At 42.9% G+C, this 22,834-nt stretch overlaps 1 protein-coding gene across 1 annotated transcript; it reads left to right on the top strand.

The window, feature by feature from the left end:
• Positions 1 to 2,105: 2,105 nt before the first annotated feature.
• On the top strand, positions 2,106 to 20,697 carry LOC125465781 (elongation factor 2). Its single transcript, XM_048559627.2, has 15 exons — positions 2,106 to 2,239; positions 3,362 to 3,576; positions 3,881 to 4,062; positions 5,209 to 5,420; positions 6,299 to 6,474; positions 7,075 to 7,180; positions 7,437 to 7,550; positions 7,895 to 8,033; positions 11,397 to 11,592; positions 11,953 to 12,211; positions 12,294 to 12,401; positions 12,503 to 12,856; positions 13,118 to 13,300; positions 13,733 to 13,865; positions 20,320 to 20,697. Exons 1-15 carry the CDS (start codon positions 2,237 to 2,239, stop codon positions 20,511 to 20,513), a joined length of 2,574 nt encoding a protein of 857 aa, XP_048415584.1. The 5' UTR covers positions 2,106 to 2,236; the 3' UTR covers positions 20,514 to 20,697.
• Positions 20,698 to 22,834: the final 2,137 nt, after the last annotated feature.

The raw sequence follows: 22,834 nt of genomic DNA, 5'->3' as shown, positions 1-22,834 counted from the left end.
GCTGATTGAGCTGATGCGTTTTCTTTGGACATTTATGCATGTCAAGTTTCTTAGGTGTAAATTTGAAGTTTCAGAATATGACAAATGATTTACTGCGGTCCAGTTGAGTTTCAATCCGGTGCAGTGCAGTGGGGGTATGACACTGCAGTCATTCATGCTGGTCAGTTTAGATATGACACAGAAGTGATAGCTGAGGTTTTCATTCAGGTGGCATTTTATCCTGACACCAAATGGCATTTGATCTTTGAACAACCATTATCGAGTATATTGTAAGCATTATAGGAAGATATCACATGGTCTTGCTTGATCAAGCTCCTGATTTTTAAGTCTTCAAGGCAGTTCTAGCCAATATGAAACAATTGCAGGATTGTGATGAAGATAAATTCTTTCAGCAATGCCTTCTCCACATCCAATGGGAGGATTGTTGAACAAACACAACTTTCCATCTTGATTTTCTGAAGAGGGGTCCCAACCCAAAACATCAGCTTTCCTGCTCCTCTAATACTGCCTGACTTGCTGTGTTCCTCCAGCTCCACACTGTTATCTCTGACTCCAGCATCGACAGTTCTTACTATATCTGTCTATCCTGAAGTCAGCTGTCCTAGTATTCAGGCAAAGGAACTCTGAAACACCACCTTCAATGGATTGGACATATGTTTCGATGACTGAAAAGCGTCTCCCTTGTCATCCTTTTTTCACACACGGAGGACAAAGAAAACACTTCAAATACTGGGATAACAAGGTGTAGAGCTGGATGAACACTGCAGGCCAACCAGCATCAGAGGAGCAAGAAGGCTGACGTTTTGGGCCTAGACTCTTCTTCAGATTTCTGAAGAAGGGTCTAGGCCTGAAATTTCAGCCTTCCCTCTCCTCTGATGCTGATTAGCCTGCTGTGTTCATCCAGCTCTACACGCTGTTATCTCAGATTCTCCAGGATCTGCAGTTCCTACTATCTCTAAAACAACTTAAAATACCGTGCAGCTCTTCCTGAAGTACAGTAATGTTGACATTAATGACTGGGAGGAGCTTGTAACTCATCAGAACATTGGAATGGGAAGCTATTTAGCCTGTTATTCAACTACATCATGGATAATCACCTACCACAATGCTATTTTCCTGCACTCTTCCTCCTATACCTTGTGTCGGAGTCTATTTTCCTGCCCACTTCCTCCTGTACCTTGTGTCATTAAAATCCCAAAAGCTTTTGAAATGTTCAATGATTGAATCTCCACAGACTCCGAGTAAAAAATTCTGAAGGTTAATTCCTCTGAATTTCTCCTCTTCTAACTCTTTAAATGGCTAGCCCCTTACTTTGGGATAGTGTCTCTTGGTTCCAAAGTCACCATCCAGCTTTGTACCAGACGCAAAGCAACTTCTCCATCAAGCAGCAGCTCTCTATCACACACTTAAATGATGAGGCAGAGCAGCAGCAGAGAAGGGGAAAAAGAACAAATTCTGCACTCCAGTTCCCAATGCCTTGGGCACATCTTGTCCCATGAAAATAATGTGCGGAGTGGGATATTACCTATTCAGCCATGTGAAGACACATATCAGAACCAGTGACACAGAGTAGATGTTATCCTCAAATCAACGGACCTTGCTGACGTGGACCTCATACTCCAGATATGTTTCTATATCTTCATTGCAGTGTGTTTCTGCAAGCCTACATACAAACGTTATGGTAACTAGGTGGATGGGCCATGCTTCCTGGGATGGGTGTGAGGGCTGGGTTTGTGTGCAATGCTCTTCAGAGTCCATGCAGGCTCAATGGGATGAAATGGCCTCTTTCCACACTTTGATTCTATGAAACCTTAAAATAGCTTCCAATTCTGATGAATTTAAGCTCACTTTCCTTTGGCCTACTTCAACCCCAATGTGAGTTCTGAAGAGGTCATGTTAGATTCTAAACATTAATTCTATTTCTCTCTCCAAATTTGCTGAGTTTCTTCAGAACTTTCTGATTTTATTTCAGATTCCAGCATCATGGCATGAAGACAGAATCGGTCCGTTACTATCAGAAAGTTGTGGGTGCACGCCTTTGTATTTGTCTTTTCAGACAGACCCGCAAGGGGGCGCCTGTTTGGGAGGACTGTACCTACGGCGGGACCACGTGACGCAGCTGCGGCTGGTAAAAGGCCGGAAGTTGCTGGAACCGGTCCTTTTCTTATCCGCCCGTTCGGTGAGGCGGACAGAAGCCGGAGCTTGAGAACGAAGCAATCCAGCCCCATCCGGCAAAATGGTAAATCGGCGACGTCTCCATCGAGTGGGAATGGGTGTCGGGCGCTTCCATCGATATTTTCAGTGCGGTATTGAGACTGGATGCCTTCCTCCCGACGATGATATTGTCTCTTTCGTAGATGAAGAGGGGGCCCGTTAGTGGGCCCGACAAAGTTGGGGGGGGGGGTGGTTCTTGTGCGGCCCGCCCGCCGTGATGCGCAATCAGATTGAAGTTGAACGGATTAGGGGAGGGGTGTGGGGGTTTTACTGCCTCTGCCATGGGGCAAGGTGTTGGTGGGGGAGCGGGTTGTTATTTGGCAGTGAGGGTCCAAGGTGGGGAGAAGGCAGGGACGGAGCTGTCACCGGGTTTCCGGCGCGCCCCCCCCCCCCCCCCGGGTGTTGTTGTGCGTCACTAGGAGGCGGGTGTTTATCTGCGGGTCGGGGAGAGGGGTGGGTCGGCCGGTAAGAACCGGCGACTGTTTAATCCTCAGCCCTGTCCCAGTCCCCACCGCCACGTGGAACCGAAGGTGGCCCTTGTCCCGGCTTCAGGGTGAATGTCACCGGGGACGTGGCTTCCTTCTCTCCCCCCCCCCCCCCCCCCCCCCCGGCATTGGCTGTGCTCCTTCCTGTGCATGTCGTTTGGCAGCGGCTCCAGCCTGACTCATCTCGCCCTGTTGGAGAAATGGGATTGATTGCGGCACACGGTGCATTAACGTGATCGGGTTTCCAGAAACGGCTTTTGTGTGTTTTAACACGTGACGTCTCGGGTCGATCTTTAATGCAGGGTATTGATCGCAATCCCTCTTTTTTTTTTAAAAGATCAATTATGGTATGTTTTAGCTTGAATCTGTTGGTTTTTTGTATGTTGCGTGTTTTTTTTGCCGTGAGGTGTCGGTTTGCATTACTTGATATCGATGCCGCGTTATAGATGGTTTAGTGCGTTCTGATGGATCTTAGATGCCTATTTTTCTGGTGGTGAAGGGAATAACATGGGGCCAGTCCTGTTTCCTTTCCTTCATGGGATGGGAGGCTTGTCTTGGGTTCACGTATGGTGCAGTGATTTAGCCAAATTTGACTACTACCACTGCTTTACTGATATCCCCAGTTTACTTTGTAGTCATGGTATTGTAATATCAATTTCCAGGTGAACTTCACAGTAGACCAGATCCGTGCCATCATGGACAAAAAGTCCAACATACGTAACATGTCTGTGATTGCACATGTTGACCATGGCAAATCCACCCTTACTGACTCTCTGGTGTCAAAAGCTGGAATCATTGCCTCTTCCCGTGCTGGTGAAACTAGGTTCACTGACACTCGCAAGGATGAACAAGAAAGATGCATCACCATTAAGTCAACGTGAGTGACTACACTTTTAGTTTTAGTTAACAAGCTGCACTTTGCATTTGTAGGCTTTGTGTCCAAGTCAGTGGGGAAAATTTGGTGTAATGCTGCAAGGAGATTCTACAACTATGTGCCAAAGTCTGGCAATTGAGCATAGCTGTTAACTTCATCATGATCTCCTTTCATGTGTATCTTGCTATACTGGAATACCAATTCTAATAAACCCGCATAGTGTTATGTAACTGCTGCTCTCGTTATAAAACTTGGTGCTGGCTCCTTTTGCTTCAAGGAATAACTAGCAATTTGTATCTTTGTGCAGTGCCATCTCCCTGTTTTACGAACTCAAGGAAGAAGATTTAGCTTTCATCAAGCAGAGCAAGGATGGCAGTGGCTTCCTCATCAACCTGATTGACTCACCTGGGCATGTTGACTTTTCCTCAGAAGTAACAGCTGCTCTGCGTGTAACTGATGGTGCTCTAGTTGTGGTAGACTGTGTTTCTGGTAAGTGATATAATCATGCCAGTGGCCAGCATTTTGCAGAATGGCTTGGCTATGAAGTCACACTATTGAGGCATATTGAGCAGCATGGTAGTTAGCATAGCTGTCTCGCAGCACTAGGGAGTTGGGTTCGATTCTACTTCTGTGCGACTGTGCAAACTCCATGCAGACGTTTTCACCGTGTCTGCATGGATTTTTTTCCAGGTGCTTCTGTTTCCTCCCACAGTACAAAGATGTGTAGGTTAGGTGGAGTAGCCAAACTAAATTGTCGATCGTGTGCAGGCTAGGTGGATTATTCATAAAATCCCGACAGTGTGGAAACAAGTCCACAATGGCCCTCCGAGCATCCTGCCGAGACCCATAACTCTCTAACCCACCTAATCTGCACATCCCTGAATGCTGTGGGCAATTTAGCATGGCCAATCCACTTTGTATGGGTTTCCTCCCACAGTCCAAAGTCACCTGAGTGTGGCATTGAACCTGGGTTCCTGGTGCCATGAGGCAGCGGTGTTAACCACTGAGCCACCATGCTGCTTCTAAATGTAGCCAGCAGGGTTTGAACCTGTGCAGGGAGACCCAATGGATTTTGAACCCACTGCCGTAGCCACTTAGTCATGACTACAGGCCCCTACAGAATTAGCCATGGGAAATGCAGGGTTACATAGATAAGGTAGGTAGGTGGGTCTGACTGGGATGCACTTGAGGTTTGATGTTAACTTGATGGGCCGAATGATGTGCTGTACTTGGTCAAGGATTTAGGTTAAGTGGGTTTTTTTGGCTACACTTGTGATATGACATTCTGACTCCTGTTTTGAAACTGAGCTGTGCACTATACTAAGGTGCAGCATCAGAGCAGCAGGAAGGCTGACATTTTGGGCCTAAGCCCTCCTTCAGAAATTCTGGAGAAGGAAGAAGCATTTCTGAAGAAGGGTCTAGGCCCGAAACATCAGCCTTCCTGCTCCCCTGCTGCTTGGCCAGCTCTGTTCATTCAGCTCTGCACCTTGTTATCTCAGTTTCTCCAGCGTCTGCAGTCCTGCTGTCTCTGAATTGTACCTACAGGATGCTGGTCTCGCTTTCTTGGCATGTCTGAGTGTAAATTGCTTCAATTCTAAGTTTAACCTAACAAGTGGAATTGTTGCTTGTTTGCAGGGGTGTGTGTGCAAACTGAAACTGTGCTGCGTCAAGCTATTGCTGAACGTATCAAACCTGTGTTGATGATGAACAAAATGGACCGTGCCTTGCTTGAACTGCAGCTTGATGCTGAAGAACTCTACCAGACCTTCCAGCGCATAGTGGAAAACGTCAATGTCATCATCTCTACCTATGGTGAAGATGAGAATGGTCCCATGGGAAACATCATGGTAAGAGTGGAATTAAAAGGATTTCATGAGATTTAAATTGATCATGTTTGCTGTAATCTAAAATTAGCTGTGCATGTCCAAAGCCAGTGTATAATCTTAAAGAATTGTGAATGCTGAAAATCTGAAATGCAAACAGAAACCAGATATTAGAGGAGAAACTCAGGTCTGGTAGCATCTGTGGAGACGAAGCAGAATTAATGCTTCGAGTCCAGTGACACTTCTTAGACCTGACAATGAAAGTGAAATTCATTTTTCACTTTATCTGGTTACTGTAGTTCACTGTACAAGTGCCTGTCTTCTCTTGTGTTCCCGTCAGTTAATGTTCCAAAGACATTTTTCAGTCTCAGACTTGTGGTTTGTATGATTCTGAAAATTGGTTATCTGAGATGGTTCCTGCTTCTGTCTGATTTTGGCTTTTGTCTGATTTTTGTCCTAATGTTGCTTTGTATTATTGGATTTCAGATCTTTGATTGCTTATGCGATTGAACCATATCTCTTAAGCCTTATTTGTCTGCTTTCATGTTTCTGTTCCTTTCACTTCCACGGTGACCAGAAACAATTTCATGAATGGAGAAATAAAGTTAATGTCTGTCTTACAGTTTGCTGCATGCTGTCAGAGTTGAGCGATTTTCTATTTCACATGCTGTTGGTTGAAGGGCATCAGTCTAATCATGTGCCCACAATGCTGTTTTCAGCCGGTAGTGGGGGGGGGGGGGGGGGGGGGGGGGTGGAATTCGAGGCCATTCCCATCTACTGAATTTGAGAATGGCTGTGATGCATGACTAGTTTCAGCACTAGCATCTTTCCTGGCCTGTGGATTCTAATACATCATGCTGTCTGCCACCAGGCCCACTGATATTTTCTCCCCTCTTCCCTAGGTCGATCCAATTTTTGGAACAGTTGGTTTTGGATCTGGGCTCCATGGTTGGGCGTTCACCCTAAAGCAGTTTGCAGAAATGTATGTTGCCAAATTTTCTAAGGGTGATACTGCCCTTTCTCCAGAAGAGCGTGCCAAGAAGGTCGAGGATATGATGAAAAAACTGTGGGGTGACAGGTGAGTTTCTGATACCTGGGTCACTTTCCTGTTTTAGAAACAGGCCCCAACGTAAATACTCATTTTTTTCACGTAGAGAAGCAGTTTTTTCAAGTCAGCCTTGTATCTTGTCTTTTTCGAGTCGTGTTTATTTCAAATTGCAGTAGGTATGCTTTTGTTTGTCTGTATGTGAGCACTTACTTGTTTGGATGGTGAGTTCTATTGAAAGCTTTGGTTTGAAGTCCCACTTTTCTAGGCTGAAATGTTGTATTGCTTCACCTCGTGGTGATGCTGTGAGTGTTTGCTTTTGAGCATAAAAGGAGGCCATTGAAGCACTGGGGCCTCGGTGCCTCCAGTTGCACTGAAGCCAGTGCCAAGTTCTTTTGCATGTGACTGACCAAGTGTTTAAACTATTGAGATGCTACTTCCGACAGACAGCACATCAGAATGCTCTAGCAGAAAGAAACGTTCTTGCAACTAGTTTATGTTTACGACTGGAATGCTCTTTGCTTCCCATACTGCTGACTTAGTTCAGTATGGTTGTTGGTTTCTGCGAGTTTTACTGTATTGGCTTTGGAACACACTTCCCAAATTCTTCACTCTCCTTCCTTGCCATTTCAGGTATTTTGATCCTGCTGCTGGTAAATTCTGCAAGTCTGCTACCAATGCTGATGGCAAGAAATTACCCAGAACTTTCTGTCAGCTGATCTTGGATCCCATCTTCAAGGTAAGATCATGTGCTAGCATGTGAGCTGATGGTTTTATTATTGAGCTTGATGTGATGACCTGTCTAATTTCTTCACTTTGACCTGACTGTTCGGTGATGAAAAGCAAATGTCTGAAGCTCAAGAACTATCTTCTGGCCTGGAGTTTGATCTTTTGGATGCAGAAGCATGTACTTATTAATGTAAATGGTGTCACATATCCAATGTATGGATTGATGGTATTTTCTTTTGTGGAGTAATGCTTTTAGTTTTCTTTAGGTCTTTGATGCAATTATGAATTTCAAGAAGGAAGAAACCGAAAAGTTGATTCAGAAACTTGATATCAAGCTGGACAATGAAGATAAATCCAAAGAGGGCAAACCTCTGCTAAAGGCGAGTAGTTCTTTATTCTCAGTTGCTAAAAGAGTGCCTTCACTATCACAGTATTAGTCCATTTCAGGATTGTGGTTCTGTTGATGTTTTCTCACGTGCGCACTCCTTTGTCAATTCTTCTAATTTGTCATCTTTCTCAGGTGTTAGTAAGACCAGAGTACACTAGCTTCCTTAGTGCCGTATTGGGGAGTTGTTTGACGTGGTTTATTTCACATACAGGTGCCCCCTGGCCGTAATTTCTTAACGTTGATGCATATGTCCCGTTGTGAATACTGTTGGCTGTTAACTCATATCTGTTTCTTCACTGTGGTCTTGATTTTTGAAACATGTTTTCTTGTGTGCAGGCTGTTATGCGTCGCTGGTTGCCTGCTGGTGATGCTTTATTGCAAATGATCACCATACATCTCCCATCGCCAGTCACTGCTCAGAAATATCGTTGTGACCTTCTGTATGAGGGACCTCCTGATGATGAGGCTGCCATGGGTATGTTTAAAAACACATTTACTAAGACAAAGTATCCATAAGTTAATTTATTCAGTCTGCTCGGCATGTAATATTGCACATCTGGAGCAGTTTGAAAATTGAACCTGAGCCCCATGGCCCTAATGTGGGGCTGCTACCACTTTACCGCAAGTTCCTACTTCAAAACATGTTAGCTAAGTACCATTTCTTTCTGTATCCTTCGTGCGCTCGCTCCTCTCTCAAAACAGTGAATCATCACTACAAAAGCAAGGTATATTAGTTTTGATTCTCTTGTTGTCATGTGGCTGAATAGGCAACATTTCTTGTTCTCACAGCAACCTCCTTTTAATGAGTCCTCTGCCAAGCTTCATTGTGGTCCACTTTGACCCAGATCCGTTCCAATGCAATGAGTTGAGAGAGAAGACTTCACAGCAGAAACTTGTAACATTCCAAAATTACTAAATCAAATGACAAAAGGAGGGGAGAAAATTTTAATATATTAATCATTGCTAGAGAATTTTTTTAGGGAATCCAATGGTGCTACTGCAACCACTTTTCCAATTCATATGCAGATTTAGCCTTTTAATACAATACCCAATTTTACACTCTTGATTTTGTTAGATTATAATTTATAACTATTCAACAAATAGACTACTTTGATTTTTAACAGCCTTGTGTCAACTTATACCTAGTGTTTTGTTTGAAAATCACATGCCCCTCAACATTCAGGAGCCAATCTGATCCTTGCTATCCTATTATGTCTGCAATAAGGCCATCGATCATAGTGCATATTGAAGTATCAATTTATTACTTGGATTCTACATTTTCAGTTAGAGCCTTTAGTTTTATTATCATTATGTCCAGTTTATTCCTAGAATATTCATTACTTAGCTCCCACTATTTAGTTTAAAAGCTTACCTTGGCTATTTTAGATACAGTTTGCAAGAACATTTTGACACTAGCAAGTGTAACAGCTCTCAGTATTGTTAGTAGCCCATGAACCCACTTCTCTCATACTGGTCTTTTGGGCACCTCAAATTCATCTGTAATACTATGAATTGATGCACCCAAGGCAATTTGAAAGTGTCTTAGAATTCAAGAGATTTTGTTTTTGAGAGTCTACTTTTCAATTTGGTGCCTGGCTCTTAGTGCACTATGCAAAATCTTTCTTTCTTGGTTCAGCTTATGCACTTGGTACCAGTGTTCCACTTCAGCTGCACAAATGCGTCTGTCTGCACGTGGATTTTTTGTTTGTTTTTTGAGGGCCATAGCTGTCTACAAAATTGAAGGAATGCTGATTGCTACACATGTGGGAAGACTACTTGATACCTCCACCCCTGCTGGTCCCTTGACACTAGGCAGGCAGTGCTGGAGTGTTTTGTGGAGAATGGTGTCAATCACCATGCAATCCTGTACATTGCTACTTTATTCTTACTTGCTTCCTGTTGTATAGTGTCAAGCTAAGTTTACTCATCCATGCAGCCCCCTCTGTCTTACCTTCCTTGTGCTTCCAATAAAGCTGTACTCACTAGGACCACTTAACCTAGAGTCAGTTTTATAGCACTGAAATAGTGGTCCAACTTGTACACGCCAACCAGATATCCTAAACTGACTTAGTCTCATTTGAACCTTTTCTATTCGCAGACTCCTGGGTGCCTGTTAAATGTTATACCCATCTCCTCTGGCAGCTCATTCCATACACTCACCACCCCTGGCATGGATAAGTTGTCTCTGTGTGGTCTGTTTTTAAATCTTTCCCCTCATGCCTTTTAAACCTATGCCCTCTAGAGTTGTGCTCCTGTCATTCCTGGAGAAGCAACCTCTGCTATTCATCCTATCCGTGCTCCTCATGACCATTATAAACCTCTAAGGTCACCCTTGAGCCTCCAAAGCTGCAGGGGAAAAGCCCCAGCCTGTTCGGTGCCTCAGCATAGCTCAAATTCTCCAATTCTAGCAACGTCCTTTTAAATCTCTTCTGAATTCAAGTTGAACAATGTTTTTGCCATAGCAGGGAGACCAGAATTGAACACACTATTCAAAAAGTGGCCTAACCAATATCCTATAAAACTGCAACATGATCTCCCAACTCCTATGCCCAGTGTACTGAATAATGAAGGCAAGTGGATGCTGTCTTCACCCTGTGTCTACCTGTGACTCCACTTTTTCCAGGAACTATGCACCTGCTCCCTTCTGTCTTTGTTTGGCATCTCTCACCAGGACCTTAGCATTAGATGAGTGTCCTGGTCTGGTTTGCCTTAGCAAAATGCACACTTCGCATTTATTTAAATTAAATTCCATCTGCCATTCTACTGTACATCGTGCCCAAGGTCCTGTTGGAATCTGAGGTGCCCTTTTTCCTACTAGGCACTACACTCAGTTTTGTCATCTGCAGCCTTAATTAGCATACCTCCTGTGTTCGCATTTCAGCCCACTTGTAGAAGTAACAAAAAGCAGTGGTCCCAGTCCTGATCCTCGTGGCACACCATTGGTCACGTACATCCTGTCTGTCAGAATCCCCTCTGACAACTTAGTCATTGACATCAGACTCACCAGTTCATACTTTCCTGGCTGTTCCTTACCACCTTTCTTGAGTAATGGCACCATGTTAATCAACCTGTCTTCCAGCATCATCTCTGTATGGCCCTTGATGCAAGTATCTCATTAAGGGGTCCAGCAGTCGCTTCCTTAGATTCCCACAAAATTCTGGAATACACCTGATCAGGTCCCATTTAAAGACATCCAGAACCTTTCTGTACAATAAGGACACTTTTCAAGGTGCCTCTCTTTATTTCCCCAAGTTCTCTAGCTTCCATGTCCTTCTCCACAGTAAATACATTGCAAAATATTTGTTTTCTATCTTGCTCATCTGCTGTTTCTCAACATGTACACCTTAAAGGAGCTGTTATGACTATTGAGTGGTATGACAGCTTAGCTTCAGAAGGCATTCTAGATGACCTGGGACAGCAATGAAAAGCTTTCTGTTGTTCAGCATCCAGTTCAACCTCTGCTAAATTCCTCAACTTGTTTATGGAAAACTTGTTTGCTCTGGTATTCAGCAGCTCCCATGTGGTATACCCTTGATTTAAATGATCTGAACTGACAGGCTTTAACTAGTGAATTAAATTGTTCACTCCTTTGCACTGTCTTTATAAATGCTACCATTTATACCAGTATACTATCTAGCGATTAGTGGAAAAGACCAGTCTACCATCTTTCTATGCATGTCTTTTGTGACATTGTTAATGCTTGACTTTGCTTGCATTTTTCTGCCTTTTAGGTATTTAACTCATCTGGCCAAGAGGACTTTGACCTTTTTCTATAAATCTTGACTGTTAAGGTGTTTAGTGTGAAGAAATAATGTAATTTTGCTTCTGGCTTTATAAGGTATTAAGAACTGTGATGCAAAAGGCCCATTGATGATGTACATCTCCAAGATGGTGCCCACAACAGACAAGGGCAGATTCTATGCCTTTGGTCGTGTTTTCTCCGGAGTTGTTTCCACCGGTCTTAAGGTCCGAATCATGGGACCAAATTATACTCCAGGCAAGAAGGAAGACCTTTACCTGAAGCCTATCCAAAGGTTAGTATTGTAGACCATAGATGCCGTCCCTAAAGGCGCACACTCTGCCTATGTCAAGGGTCTGTAATCCAAGCCCATTGTTTTAAAGCCTTGTACTGTCTGAAGAATTTGAAATTGGCTGCTGCATTTGTTCAACTAACATTTTGCCCCATTAAAATGAGGGAAAAAATAATCCAGAGGGGCTGAGTATTTGCCAGAGCATGTATTAATGTGTTTAAATTTCAGACCCCACCCTCTTGATGTGTAACATAGGAATGCAAAGTGGATGAATGTTACTGAGACTTGTGTAGTTATTTCATAAGTTGTTACTTGTTGAATTGTTTTTATAAATCACTAATAGATTTTTATTTTGTCTTGCAGAACAATTCTGATGATGGGTCGTTATGTGGAGCCTATTGAAGATGTGCCTTGCGGAAACATCGTTGGACTTGTTGGTGTTGATCAATACCTTGTGAAGACTGGTACCATAACCACTTACGATCAGGCTCACAACTTGAGAGTGATGAAGTTCAGTGTTAGCCCTGTTGTACGTGTTGCTGTTGAAGCCAAAAACCCAGCTGATCTGCCGAAATTGGTTGAGGGTCTGAAGCGCCTTGCCAAGTCTGACCCCATGGTGCAGGTAGATCATTGTGTTGCTGATGTTAAATTGGGTTGGTGGGGTAAAAATGGATCACCTTGTTGCTAAATGTCTTTTATTTTAGTGTATCATTGAGGAATCTGGTGAACACATCATTGCTGGTGCTGGTGAGCTTCATCTGGAAATCTGCCTGAAAGATCTTGAAGAAGACCATGCTTGTATTCCAATCAAGGTAAGATGGTTAACTTTCATTGTAACAATGAGGAAGGGGAGTGCTTCCACTGATGTCAGTCTGCATATAGTTGGTGCTTGTTTTTACTTTTTTTTGTCCAGAAATCTGACCCAGTTGTGTCTTACCGTGAGACTGTAGCTGATGAATCCAGTGTAATGTGTTTGTCCAAGTCTCCCAACAAGCACAACAGGCTGTACATGAAAGCTAGACCAATGCCAGAGGGCCTTCCTGAAGACATTGACAAGGGTGAAGTTGCTGCCCGTCAAGAGCTCAAACAGCGTGCCAGATATCTTGCTGAAAAGTATGAATGGGATGTCACAGAAGCTCGTAAAATTTGGTGCTTTGGACCTGATGGCACAGGCCCTAATATGTTGATTGATGTGACTAAAGGAGTCCAATATCTCAATGAAATCAAGGACAGTGTCGTTGCTGGATTTCAGTGGGCAACCAAAGAGGTGAGGCTTTTGTGTGTGATAATACAAAGCTAAGGAATTTTTCATCTCCAGTAGTCATTAGTTCATCAGCTAACTGCAGAGGATCGTGGCTAATGTTGAGCTGTTAAATAGTTGATACCACTTCTATGAAGCTGACTCTTCCTTAAATAAACTTTTAAATGTTTAAAAAAGATTGTGTATCAGTCTGAGAAAGTTATCCTGTTGTGAAATTAATTAATTCACCCAAGCAAGCTAGGGAATAATGTCTTCCACTTTCTTCAGGGTGCTCTGTGTGATGAGAACATGCGTGGAGTGAGATTTGACATTCATGATGTAACCCTGCATGCTGATGCTATCCATCGTGGTGGTGGTCAGATCATTCCCACTGCAAGAAGATGTCTGTATGCCTGTGTGCTGACTGCCCAGCCTAGACTTATGGAACCTGTTTATCTGGTTGAGATTCAGGTATGAGGTGGTTTTGGTTTTATTGCTTTGATTGTCGTCCTCTCCTGAAAAGGTATTATAAATTCCCACATTACTGTATTTGAAGTCTTATGGATTACATAATTTCTCATTGGTTGGCTATTTTCCTATTAGATTTGCATTCTCTGAACTGATCATCTTTTGAGAAACAGTTCAATTGTGGGCCTTCAGCTGACATTTTTGCTGCATGAGAAATACTGAATGGAGGCTTTGCAATGGAATTATTGGATTTTTCTGGCATTTTTCGCCCACTTTAAAAATCAGCTGTTTTACTATTTCATAGTGAAACAGCCACATGCTTTAATTTTGAAAAATGATGCATATGACATGTGATTATCAAGATATGTGCCTTTTGTTAGTCCAACATTGTTTTGTTCACTTCAAGTGACAATTTGAAGTTTCTTTTTGAATTAGTGTCCTGAGCAGGTGGTTGGCGGCATCTATGGTGTACTGAATAGGAAACGTGGTCATGTGTTTGAGGAATCCCATGTTGCTGGCACACCTATGTTTGTTGTTAAGGCTTACCTACCTGTAAATGAATCATTTGGTAAGTAATTTGGTATTTTTGTCTCCTCTTTTTAAAAAAACCACTTAGAGGTTCTCTAGAACTTCCCATTCTGTTTTGCAAGTATCTACGTGGCTTTCAGTTCTATTCACTGTCCTGTGTCCTGTGCTGCAATGTTAGCCAAAGGAAATTAAAGTTTGTTCTAATAATTTACCTCTTGTAAGCTTAGTAATTACAATCTAAAATCAGTGAATAGTTTCTTGCATGAGCCTGGTTTGTGATTTTAGAACATATAACATTACAACACAGTACAGGCCCTTTGGCCCTCTGTTGCGCTGACCTGTGAAACCAATCTGAAGCCCATCTAACCTATACTATTCTGTTATCATCCATATGCTTATCCATTGACCATTTTAAATGCCCTTAAAGTTGCAAGTCTACTACTGTTGCTGGCAGGGCATTCCACAGCCTTACCACGAAGTAAAGAACTTATCACCTCAATTTAAAGCTGTCCCCTCCATAAGACATAGGAGTGGAAGTAAGCCCATTCAGCCCATCAAGTCCACTGTACCATTTTTAAATCATGGCTGATGGGCATTTCAACTCTGCTTCCCTGCACTCGCCGTAGCCCTTGATTCCTTGTGAGATCAAGAATTTGTTGATCGCTGCCTTTTGAAGGCCTCCACTGTAATCCGTGGCAACAAATTCCACAAGCCCACCATTCTCTGGCTGAAGAAATGTCCCATTTCAGTTTTAAATTTATCCCCTCTCTAATTTTAAGGCTGTGCCCACAGGTTCTAGTCTTCCCCACCTAAAGGAAACAACTTCCTAGTGTCCACCCCTTCTAAGCCATACATTATCTTGTGAATTTCTACTAGATCTCCCTTCAACCTTCTTCTAAACTGAGTACAATCCCAGGATCCTTAGCCGTTCATACATTAAACCTCTCATTCCAGGGATCATCCGTGTGAGTCTCCGCTGGTCACGCTCTAGGGCTAATATGTCCTTCCTGAGGTGTGGCGCCCAAAGTTGGACACAGTATTCTAAATGGGGCCTAACTAGAGCTTTATAAAGTCTCAGAATCACATTGCTGCTTTTATATTCCAACCTTCTTGAGATAAACGACAACGTTTACATTTGCTTTCTTAATCACCGGACTCAGGACTCCTACCTGAAAGTTCTTTTAGAGAATCCTGGACCAACACTCCCAGATCCCTTTGTACTTCTGCTTTACAAATTTTCTCACCATTTAGAAAATAGTCCATGCCTGTATTTTTTTTCCCCAAATGTAAAACCTCACGTGCTCGCATTGAATTTCATCAGCCATTTCCTGGACCACACTCTCAAACTGCCTAAATCTTACCCACCTCCTCAGTACTACCTGTCTGTCCACCTATCTTATCAGCAAACTTTGCCAGAACGCCCCCAGTCCCTTCATCCAGATCATTAATGTATAAGGTGAACAGCTGCGGCCCCAACACTGAACCCTGTGGGATGCCACTGGTCACTGGTTGCCATTCCAAAAAAGAGCCCTTTATCCCAACACTCTGCCTTCTGTCAGACAGCCAATCCTCAATCCAAGCCAGTAGCTCACCTCAAACACCATGGGCCCTCACCTTGCTCAGCAGCCTCCCATGAGGCACCATATGAAAGGCCTTTTGGAAGTCTAGATAGATAACATCTACTGAGTTTCCCTGTTCTAACATGCTTGTTACCTCTTCAAAGAATTCTAACAGGTTTGTCAGGCACAACCTCCCCTTAATAAATCCATGCTGACTTGTTCTAATCTGACTCTGCACTTCAAGGAATTTTGAAATCTCATCCTTGACAATGGATTCTAGAATTTTACCAACTACCAGGGTTAGGCTAATCGGCCTGTGATCTTCCATCTTTTGCCTTGGATCCTTTCTTAAACAAGTGGGTTACAACAGTAATTTTCCAATTATCTGGGACTTCCCCAGACTCCAGTGACTCTTGAAACATCACAACCAAAGTCTCTGCTATTTCCTCAGCCTCCTCCCTCAGAACTCTAGGATGTAGCCCATTGGGGCCAGGAGATTTATCAACTTTTAGATCTTTTAGCTTTTCTCGCACTTTGTTTTGTAATACTTGCCATACACAACTCTGCCCCTGACTCTGCCTAAATGTTAGCATACTAATGTCTTCCACTGTGAAGACTGATGCAAAGTACTTAGGTTCTTCAGCTATTTCCTTATCTCCCATCACTAGCCTTCCAGCATCAACTTGGAGCAGCCCAATGTCTACTTTTGCCTCTCATTTGTTTCTTATGTATTGAAAGAAGCTTTTACTATCCCTCGTGCTAGCCATCACCATTTGAGGGAAAAGGCTTTCACTGTCCACCCTATTTAATCCTGATCATCTTGTACATCTAAGTCACCTCTAAACCACCTTCAAACAGCCCGGAGTCCCTCGGCCTTTCCTCATAAGACCTTCCTTCCAGACCAGGCAACATCCTAGTAAATCTCCTCAGCACCCTTTCTGATGCTTCCACATCCTTCCTATAATGCAACGACCAGAACTGTATGCGATACTCCAAGTGCAGCCGCAGCAGAGTTTTTTGCACAGCTGCAACATGACCTCATGGCTCCAACACTCAATCCCTTCACCAATAAAACCTAACACACTGTATGCCGCCTTAACAACCCGATCAACCTGGGTGGCAACTTTCAGGGATCTATGCACATGGACGCTGAGATCTCTGCTCATCTACACTACCAAGAATCTTGCCATTTACCCAGTACTCTGTATCCCTCTTCCTCCTTCCAGAGTGAATCACCTCTCGCTTTTCTGCATTAAACTCCATTTGCAACCTCTCAGCCCAGCTCTGCAGCTGCTGATCTATGTCCCTCTGTCGCCTGCAACATCCTTCCGCACAACTCCACTGACTTTAGTGTCATCTGCAAATTTACTAACCCATCCTGCTCTGCCCTCATCCAGGTAATTTTATAAAAATGACAAACAGCAGTGGCCCCAAAACAGATCCTTGCAGTACAGCACTAGTAACTGATCTCCAGGATGAACATTTTTCCATCAACCACCACCCTGTCATCTTCCAGCTAGCCAATTTCTGATCCAAACCACTAAATCACCCTCAATCCCATCCCTGTGTATTTTCTACAATAACTTAACATGGGGAACCTTACCAAATGCTTTACTGAAATCCATATACATCACGTTGACTGCTTTACCCTCATCCACCTGTTTGGTCACCTCAAAGAACTCTAAGGTTTGTGAGGCATGAACTGCCCTTAACAAAAGTGACTGTCCCTAATCAAATTATTTCTTTCTAGACTATTTATACATCCTGTCTCTTATCCTTGCCAAAACTTTACCCACAACCGAAGTAAGGCTCACTGGTCTGTAACTACCAAAATTGTCTCTACTCCCAACTTGAACAGGGGGCAACATTTGCTTTTCTCCAGTTTCCTGGCACTATTCCTGTGGACAATGATGACTAAAAATCAAAGCCAAAGGCTCTCTAGTTTCCTCCCTAGCTTCCCAGAGAATCCTAGGATAAATCCCATCCAGCTCAGGGGACTTAATTTTCACACTTGCCAGAATTGCTAACACCACCTCCTTTATGAGCCTCCATCTCATCTAGTCCAATAGCCTGTATCTTATCATTCTCCTTGACAACATATTTCTCTTTTTCCTGTGTGAATATTGATTGGAAAAAATTCACTTAGCACCTCTCCTATCTCTCAGGACTCCATGCACAACTTCCCACTACTGTCCTTGACTGGCTCTAATCTTACTCTAGTCATTCTTTTATTCCTGATTTGCCTATAGAAAGCTTTAGGATTTTCCTTGATCCTACCTGCCAAAGGCGTCTCATGTCCCCTCCTGGCTCCTCTTAGTTCTCTGTTTAGATCATTCCTGGCTAACTTAACACTCAAGCACCCTAACTGAGCCTTCACAGCTCATCTTTACATAAGCCTGCTTATTCCTCTTGGCTTTTAGTAAACCATGGATCCCTTCCTTGACCACTTCCTGCCTGCCTGCCTGACAAGTACATACTTAAAGGACATGCAGTAACTGTTCCTTGAACAAGCTCCACATTTTAATTGTGTCTAGCTCCTGCAGTTTCCTTCCCCATCCTTAATCTTGCCTAATTGCCTCATTAAGCAAGAATAGGTAGATTGGTGCTTGTCTAAACCTATATTCAGTTCTTTGGGTACAATGACCCTTGCTATAATTAACCAGCATTTCTGGGCTGGGTGATGTGAAATGAGGCATGCTTGATTAGGGAGCAGAAGGTGAGGGAACCCTGGGGACAGTGAGCAGAATGTTAGAAGTCAATTTGAGTGGGAGAAGATTTGAATCTGATGTAATGGTATTATTAGAGTAGAGGTAACTGCAAAGACATGAGAACAGCTGGTCAGAGTTGATTTGGAAGGAGAGCTGTGCAAGGGAAGTGGTGCAGCAGCAAAGGCAGCAGTTTCTAGGGGTAATTTGGAAGGCACAGCAGAAATCATCCAAAGGAAGAAGAAATGTGCTAAGGGGAGGATAAGGTAAGTGGCTGGCAAGGGAACTCAGGATGGTGTAAAAGCAAAGTGTGATGGTTAGCAGGAAGCCAGAGGATCAGAGAGCCTTTTTTTTTCAAAACCAGAGGATTGCTTTTCATGAATAAAATTGTGGGGAAAGACTAATATGGCTAGTATTATAAAAAGATGATTGCAAGAGGTTTTCCAGGTATTAGAGAAGGGAGGAAAGAGTGAACATTGGACTGCCAAACAGTGAGGCTGGAGAAATAGTAATGGTGAATAAAAAGTGAATAGGTACGTTGCATCAGTTTTCAGTGGAAGACCACCAGTATAACTTAAGGAGAGCCAGGCAACACAGGAGTGTAGTGACCATCGGTAATGAGATGCTGACTAAGCTGCTGGTCTTGGTGGATAAATCATGTGGACTAGATGAATGTACCCCTGGTCTGAAGGAGATAGGATAGTGATTCCTCAGCTATCTGGAAGCTTTCCAGAGGACTGGAAAATGGCTAAAGTAGCACCCCTGTTTAAGAAGGGAGGCAAGCAGAAGACCAGAAACTATGGGCTGGTCAGCTTGACCTCAGTCTTTGGTAAGATTTTAGAGCCTGTTATTAAAGGAGATTGTGGAGTGGTTGGAAATGCATGGTTAAATAGGGCTGAGTGAACACTACCTCATCAAGAGGAGATCATGCCTGACAAATCAGTTTAGAATGATTTAGAGGTAATGAACAAGTTAAACAAGAGTCAGCAAATGTGTGTTCAGGGTTTTTGGATTTCTTTTGACAAAGTGGCTGCCAAATAAGGGGTGTTAGAGGGCAAGGTACTAGTGTGGAGAGGGGTTTGGCTGACCTAACTAGGAGAGACTAGGGATAAAGGGGTCATTCTCTGCATCAGAGCTGCTGATCAGTGGAGTACCACAGGGCCCATGATTAACTACCTAGTTGAAGAACTGAGGACAGTATTGCTAAATTTGCAGATGACGTTTTGGCTGGTCAGGTAGTGGTGAGGAAGCAGGGAGGCTGTAGAACGACTTTGGACCAGTTAGGAGGGTGGGCAAAGAAGTGAGATTGTGCTTTGGGGAAAATTCGAGGTATTGGTGACTTTCTAAATGTAGAAAGGCTTTGGAAATCTCAAGCAAAAAGGGACTTTGGAGTCTTGAACTAGAACTTTTTTAAAAAAAGTTAACAAGGAGGTTCTGTTAGCAGTTAGGAAGGCAGATGTAATTTTAGCATTCATTTTGGGGCTAGAATATAAGAGAAGTATGCTGCTAATGCTGTATAAGGCTCCAATCAGATCATGTTTGGAATATTGTGAGCAGTTTTGGGCCCTTTTTTAAAGGAAGGATTTGCTGGCATTGGAAGGGTCCAGAAGAGGCTTACAAGAATGATCCTAGACATGAAAGGCTTGTCATTATGAGGAGTGGTTGAGATTCTGTCTGTCTGTCTGTCTGTCTGTCTGTCTGTCTGTCTGTCTGTCTGTCTGTCTGTCTGTCTGTCTGTCTGTCTGTCTGTCTGTCTGTCTGTCTGTCTGTCTGTCTGTCTGTCTGTCTGTCTGTCTGTCTGTCTGTCTGTCTGTCTGTCTGTCTGTCTGTCTGTCTGTCTGTCTGTCTGTCTGTCTGTCTGTCTGTGTCAGAATTCAACAGTTTAGAAGTGTGGTTGGGTTTGGGGGTGGATCTAATTGAAACTTAGAATTGAGTGGCCTGGATAGTGGATATAGAAAAGATGTTCCCACTAGTAGGAGATTCTAGGGCATGAGAACACTGCTTCAGATATAAGGGGTGCCTCTTTGGAACGGAGGTAAGGAATTCTTTTGGAAAAGAGTGGTTAATCTGTGGAAATCAACCATAATCTAATGGTGTAGAGATGCTGGTTTTGGTCTGCAGTGGACATAATCAAATAGAGAAAACTTGATGGGCTCAATAGCCTAATTCTACTTTATCACTTTATAAAGACTAGACAGGCTGTCAAGTATTGGTTTTTTTCTCTTAACAGGTTTCACAGCTGACCTGAGGTCCAATACAGGTGGTCAGGCTTTCCCACAATGTGTCTTTGACCACTGGCAGATCCTACCTGGAGACCCCTCTGATGCAACCTCCCGCCCATTCCAAATTGTGGCTGAAACACGCAAGCGCAAGGGCCTGAAAGAGGGCATCCCAGCTCTGGACAACTTCCTGGACAAATTGTAATGTTCAACTGCAGATCATTGGAAATCTGATCAACACCATTGGCTGGCTGTTTGAACTAACTAGTGAATGATCACATTGCCACATTAGACATGGTGGTGTATTGTATTGTATTCTTGCAATGAGATTCACTGCAAAAAGAATGGACATCGTAGTGGCATAAATTAAAAAGAATGTTTACCTCGTATTTGGATTCTTCTTTATTGCATTGCTGCATCAGAAACCATCTTGTGCCATGCTAGCTATATACACATTCATTCACTTACTTTTCATTAGGTAACCTCTTGATGCCTGGTCTGATATTTATTGCTATTGCCAGTACTTAAAAGATTAGGTATATTGTGCTTTTTTGAAGTTGGGGTTTTACAATTCTGGGTTTTCATTTCTGAAAACACAACCTTTATGCACAGCAAGTTGTACAGCAGTGGACTTTGCAGAAAGTTGGTGAGAATTACCTCCATTCTACAGACTGGAGGCTAATGGGAGTTTGAGCACCTTGAAGTGAATTTGATTGTCATTTAACATTGTGAAAGATGAAATGCAATAGATTGTAATGGTGGTATATAAACAATAAACTTTGATATAATTGCAGTTGTGCTCCTGGTTGGTTTTGCTTGTACGTTGTCTGCTTTGGCTGTCACCTTTTTTGTTTATAATTAGCTGTTCGGGAAGATGGAATAATTCTAATCTGACTATTATGTGGCCAAAGATTCTTTTGCTATCTTAGAACAAGACCCATCTGTTGTGAAAGTTCTAGTCAGCAGCTATCTGTTTACAAGTCCCTACATGGTGGATGAATTTTTAGTAATGCAATACTTGTGTTCACAAACTTACAAATGATTGCCCCCTGTCTCTTCTGCTTTCCTAGCTCGAGTTGTGGATTAATTTGGGAAACATTGGTTTGGGGTGTGGGTGTGGAGGGAGAGAGGTGTGGAATTTCTCCCTGCCCTCTGGTTTTGGGGTAACAATCAGATCTAATCTTACCACCTGCAGTAGTACTTGTTGACAGAAATTCTCAGCTCAGCATCCTGCAAATGCATTCCCTGTTGTCTTTAAGCTGTGCATTCTGCCTTGGATTCTTCTGTCAGTGTGGGAAAGGTTGCAGAAGGGAGTGTCTAACTTCTGAATGTTGCATTCTCATTAAGGTAATTGGGGAAATACAAAAATTTGGTTTGAAAAGAAAATATACTTAGTGAGGCATACTTCAGTTACTAGTAGGTGCATTTCATGGCATGCACAAATGTTGCTTTTAGTCTATTATGAACTCTTGTTCTACCTGGTACCAAATGTAGTTCTGACACTTCAGAAACCCTACTGTGGTGAAAAACCCTACTGTGGTGAAATGTGGAGGTTTGTGTACTCATTCATTTCCCGACAAATTTACAAAGGTTTTTATAAATAGGCACTATAAGTCTTAAAACGAGAAGCTCTGAATGAGGAGAATGGTTAATGTGGGTTTTCACATTGAAATATGGAAGAAACTTGACCTACTGTGGCCCTTAGGATTGTGGAGTATAGATTTGGGGAAAGAAAAGAAATGGATTTAAGATCTTTAGAAGCATAGTAATGTGGAGTTTTTTGGTGTTGGGAAGTGGGAATAGAATCTCCAGATTATTTTCTGGAGCCAAATTGATATTTTGGATGGAGTGGGTGCTGCATGATAGGTATAAATTATTAGACTGACTATCAAAGTTCTAGTCAGCAGCTATCTGTTTACAAGTCCCTATATTGTGGATGAATTTTTAGTAATGCAAATTGCTTTGTCTTTAGGCATACACATAAAGACAAAGCAATTTGTGCAATTTTGGCAGCATGTTGGCTCAGTGGCTAGCACTGCTGTTTCACAGCGCCAGGTTTAATTCTATCCTGGGGTGACTGGAGTTTATACATTCTGTGCCTTGGTTCCCTCCAGGTGGTCCAGTTTGTTTCCAGTTTCCACAGTCCAAAGAGGTTGAAGTTAGGGGGATTTGCCATGCTAAATTGACCATAGTGATCGGGGATGTGTATGTTAGGTGCATTAGCTGCAGGGATTGGCTATGGGTGGGACGCTATTCAGGGGGCTAGTGTGGACTTGTTAGGCCAAATGGCCTGTTTGCAAATGGGATTCTGATCGATATCCTTTCTAAAAGCAGAATCAATCATTGTCACATCACCAAGCTACCAATGTACAAATGAGTTTGGTGCTTAAGACAGGCAATTTAGCATAGTAGAAGAAATAGCTTTGCTGTTAAACTGAATGCATTCCTAACTTCACTAGTTAAAGCAGAGATGGTGTCTAAGTCAGATTGAGGGTTTTTCAGTCCAGTGAGTCAGGTCAAAGTTCA

The sequence above is a fragment of the Stegostoma tigrinum genome, chromosome 30, assembly GCF_030684315.1.
Source record: "Stegostoma tigrinum isolate sSteTig4 chromosome 30, sSteTig4.hap1, whole genome shotgun sequence".
NCBI classification, from domain to species: Eukaryota; Metazoa; Chordata; class Chondrichthyes; order Orectolobiformes; family Stegostomatidae; genus Stegostoma; species Stegostoma tigrinum.
Note: the sequence above shows the minus strand (reverse complement) of the source record. Positions and strands in the feature narration are given on the sequence as shown.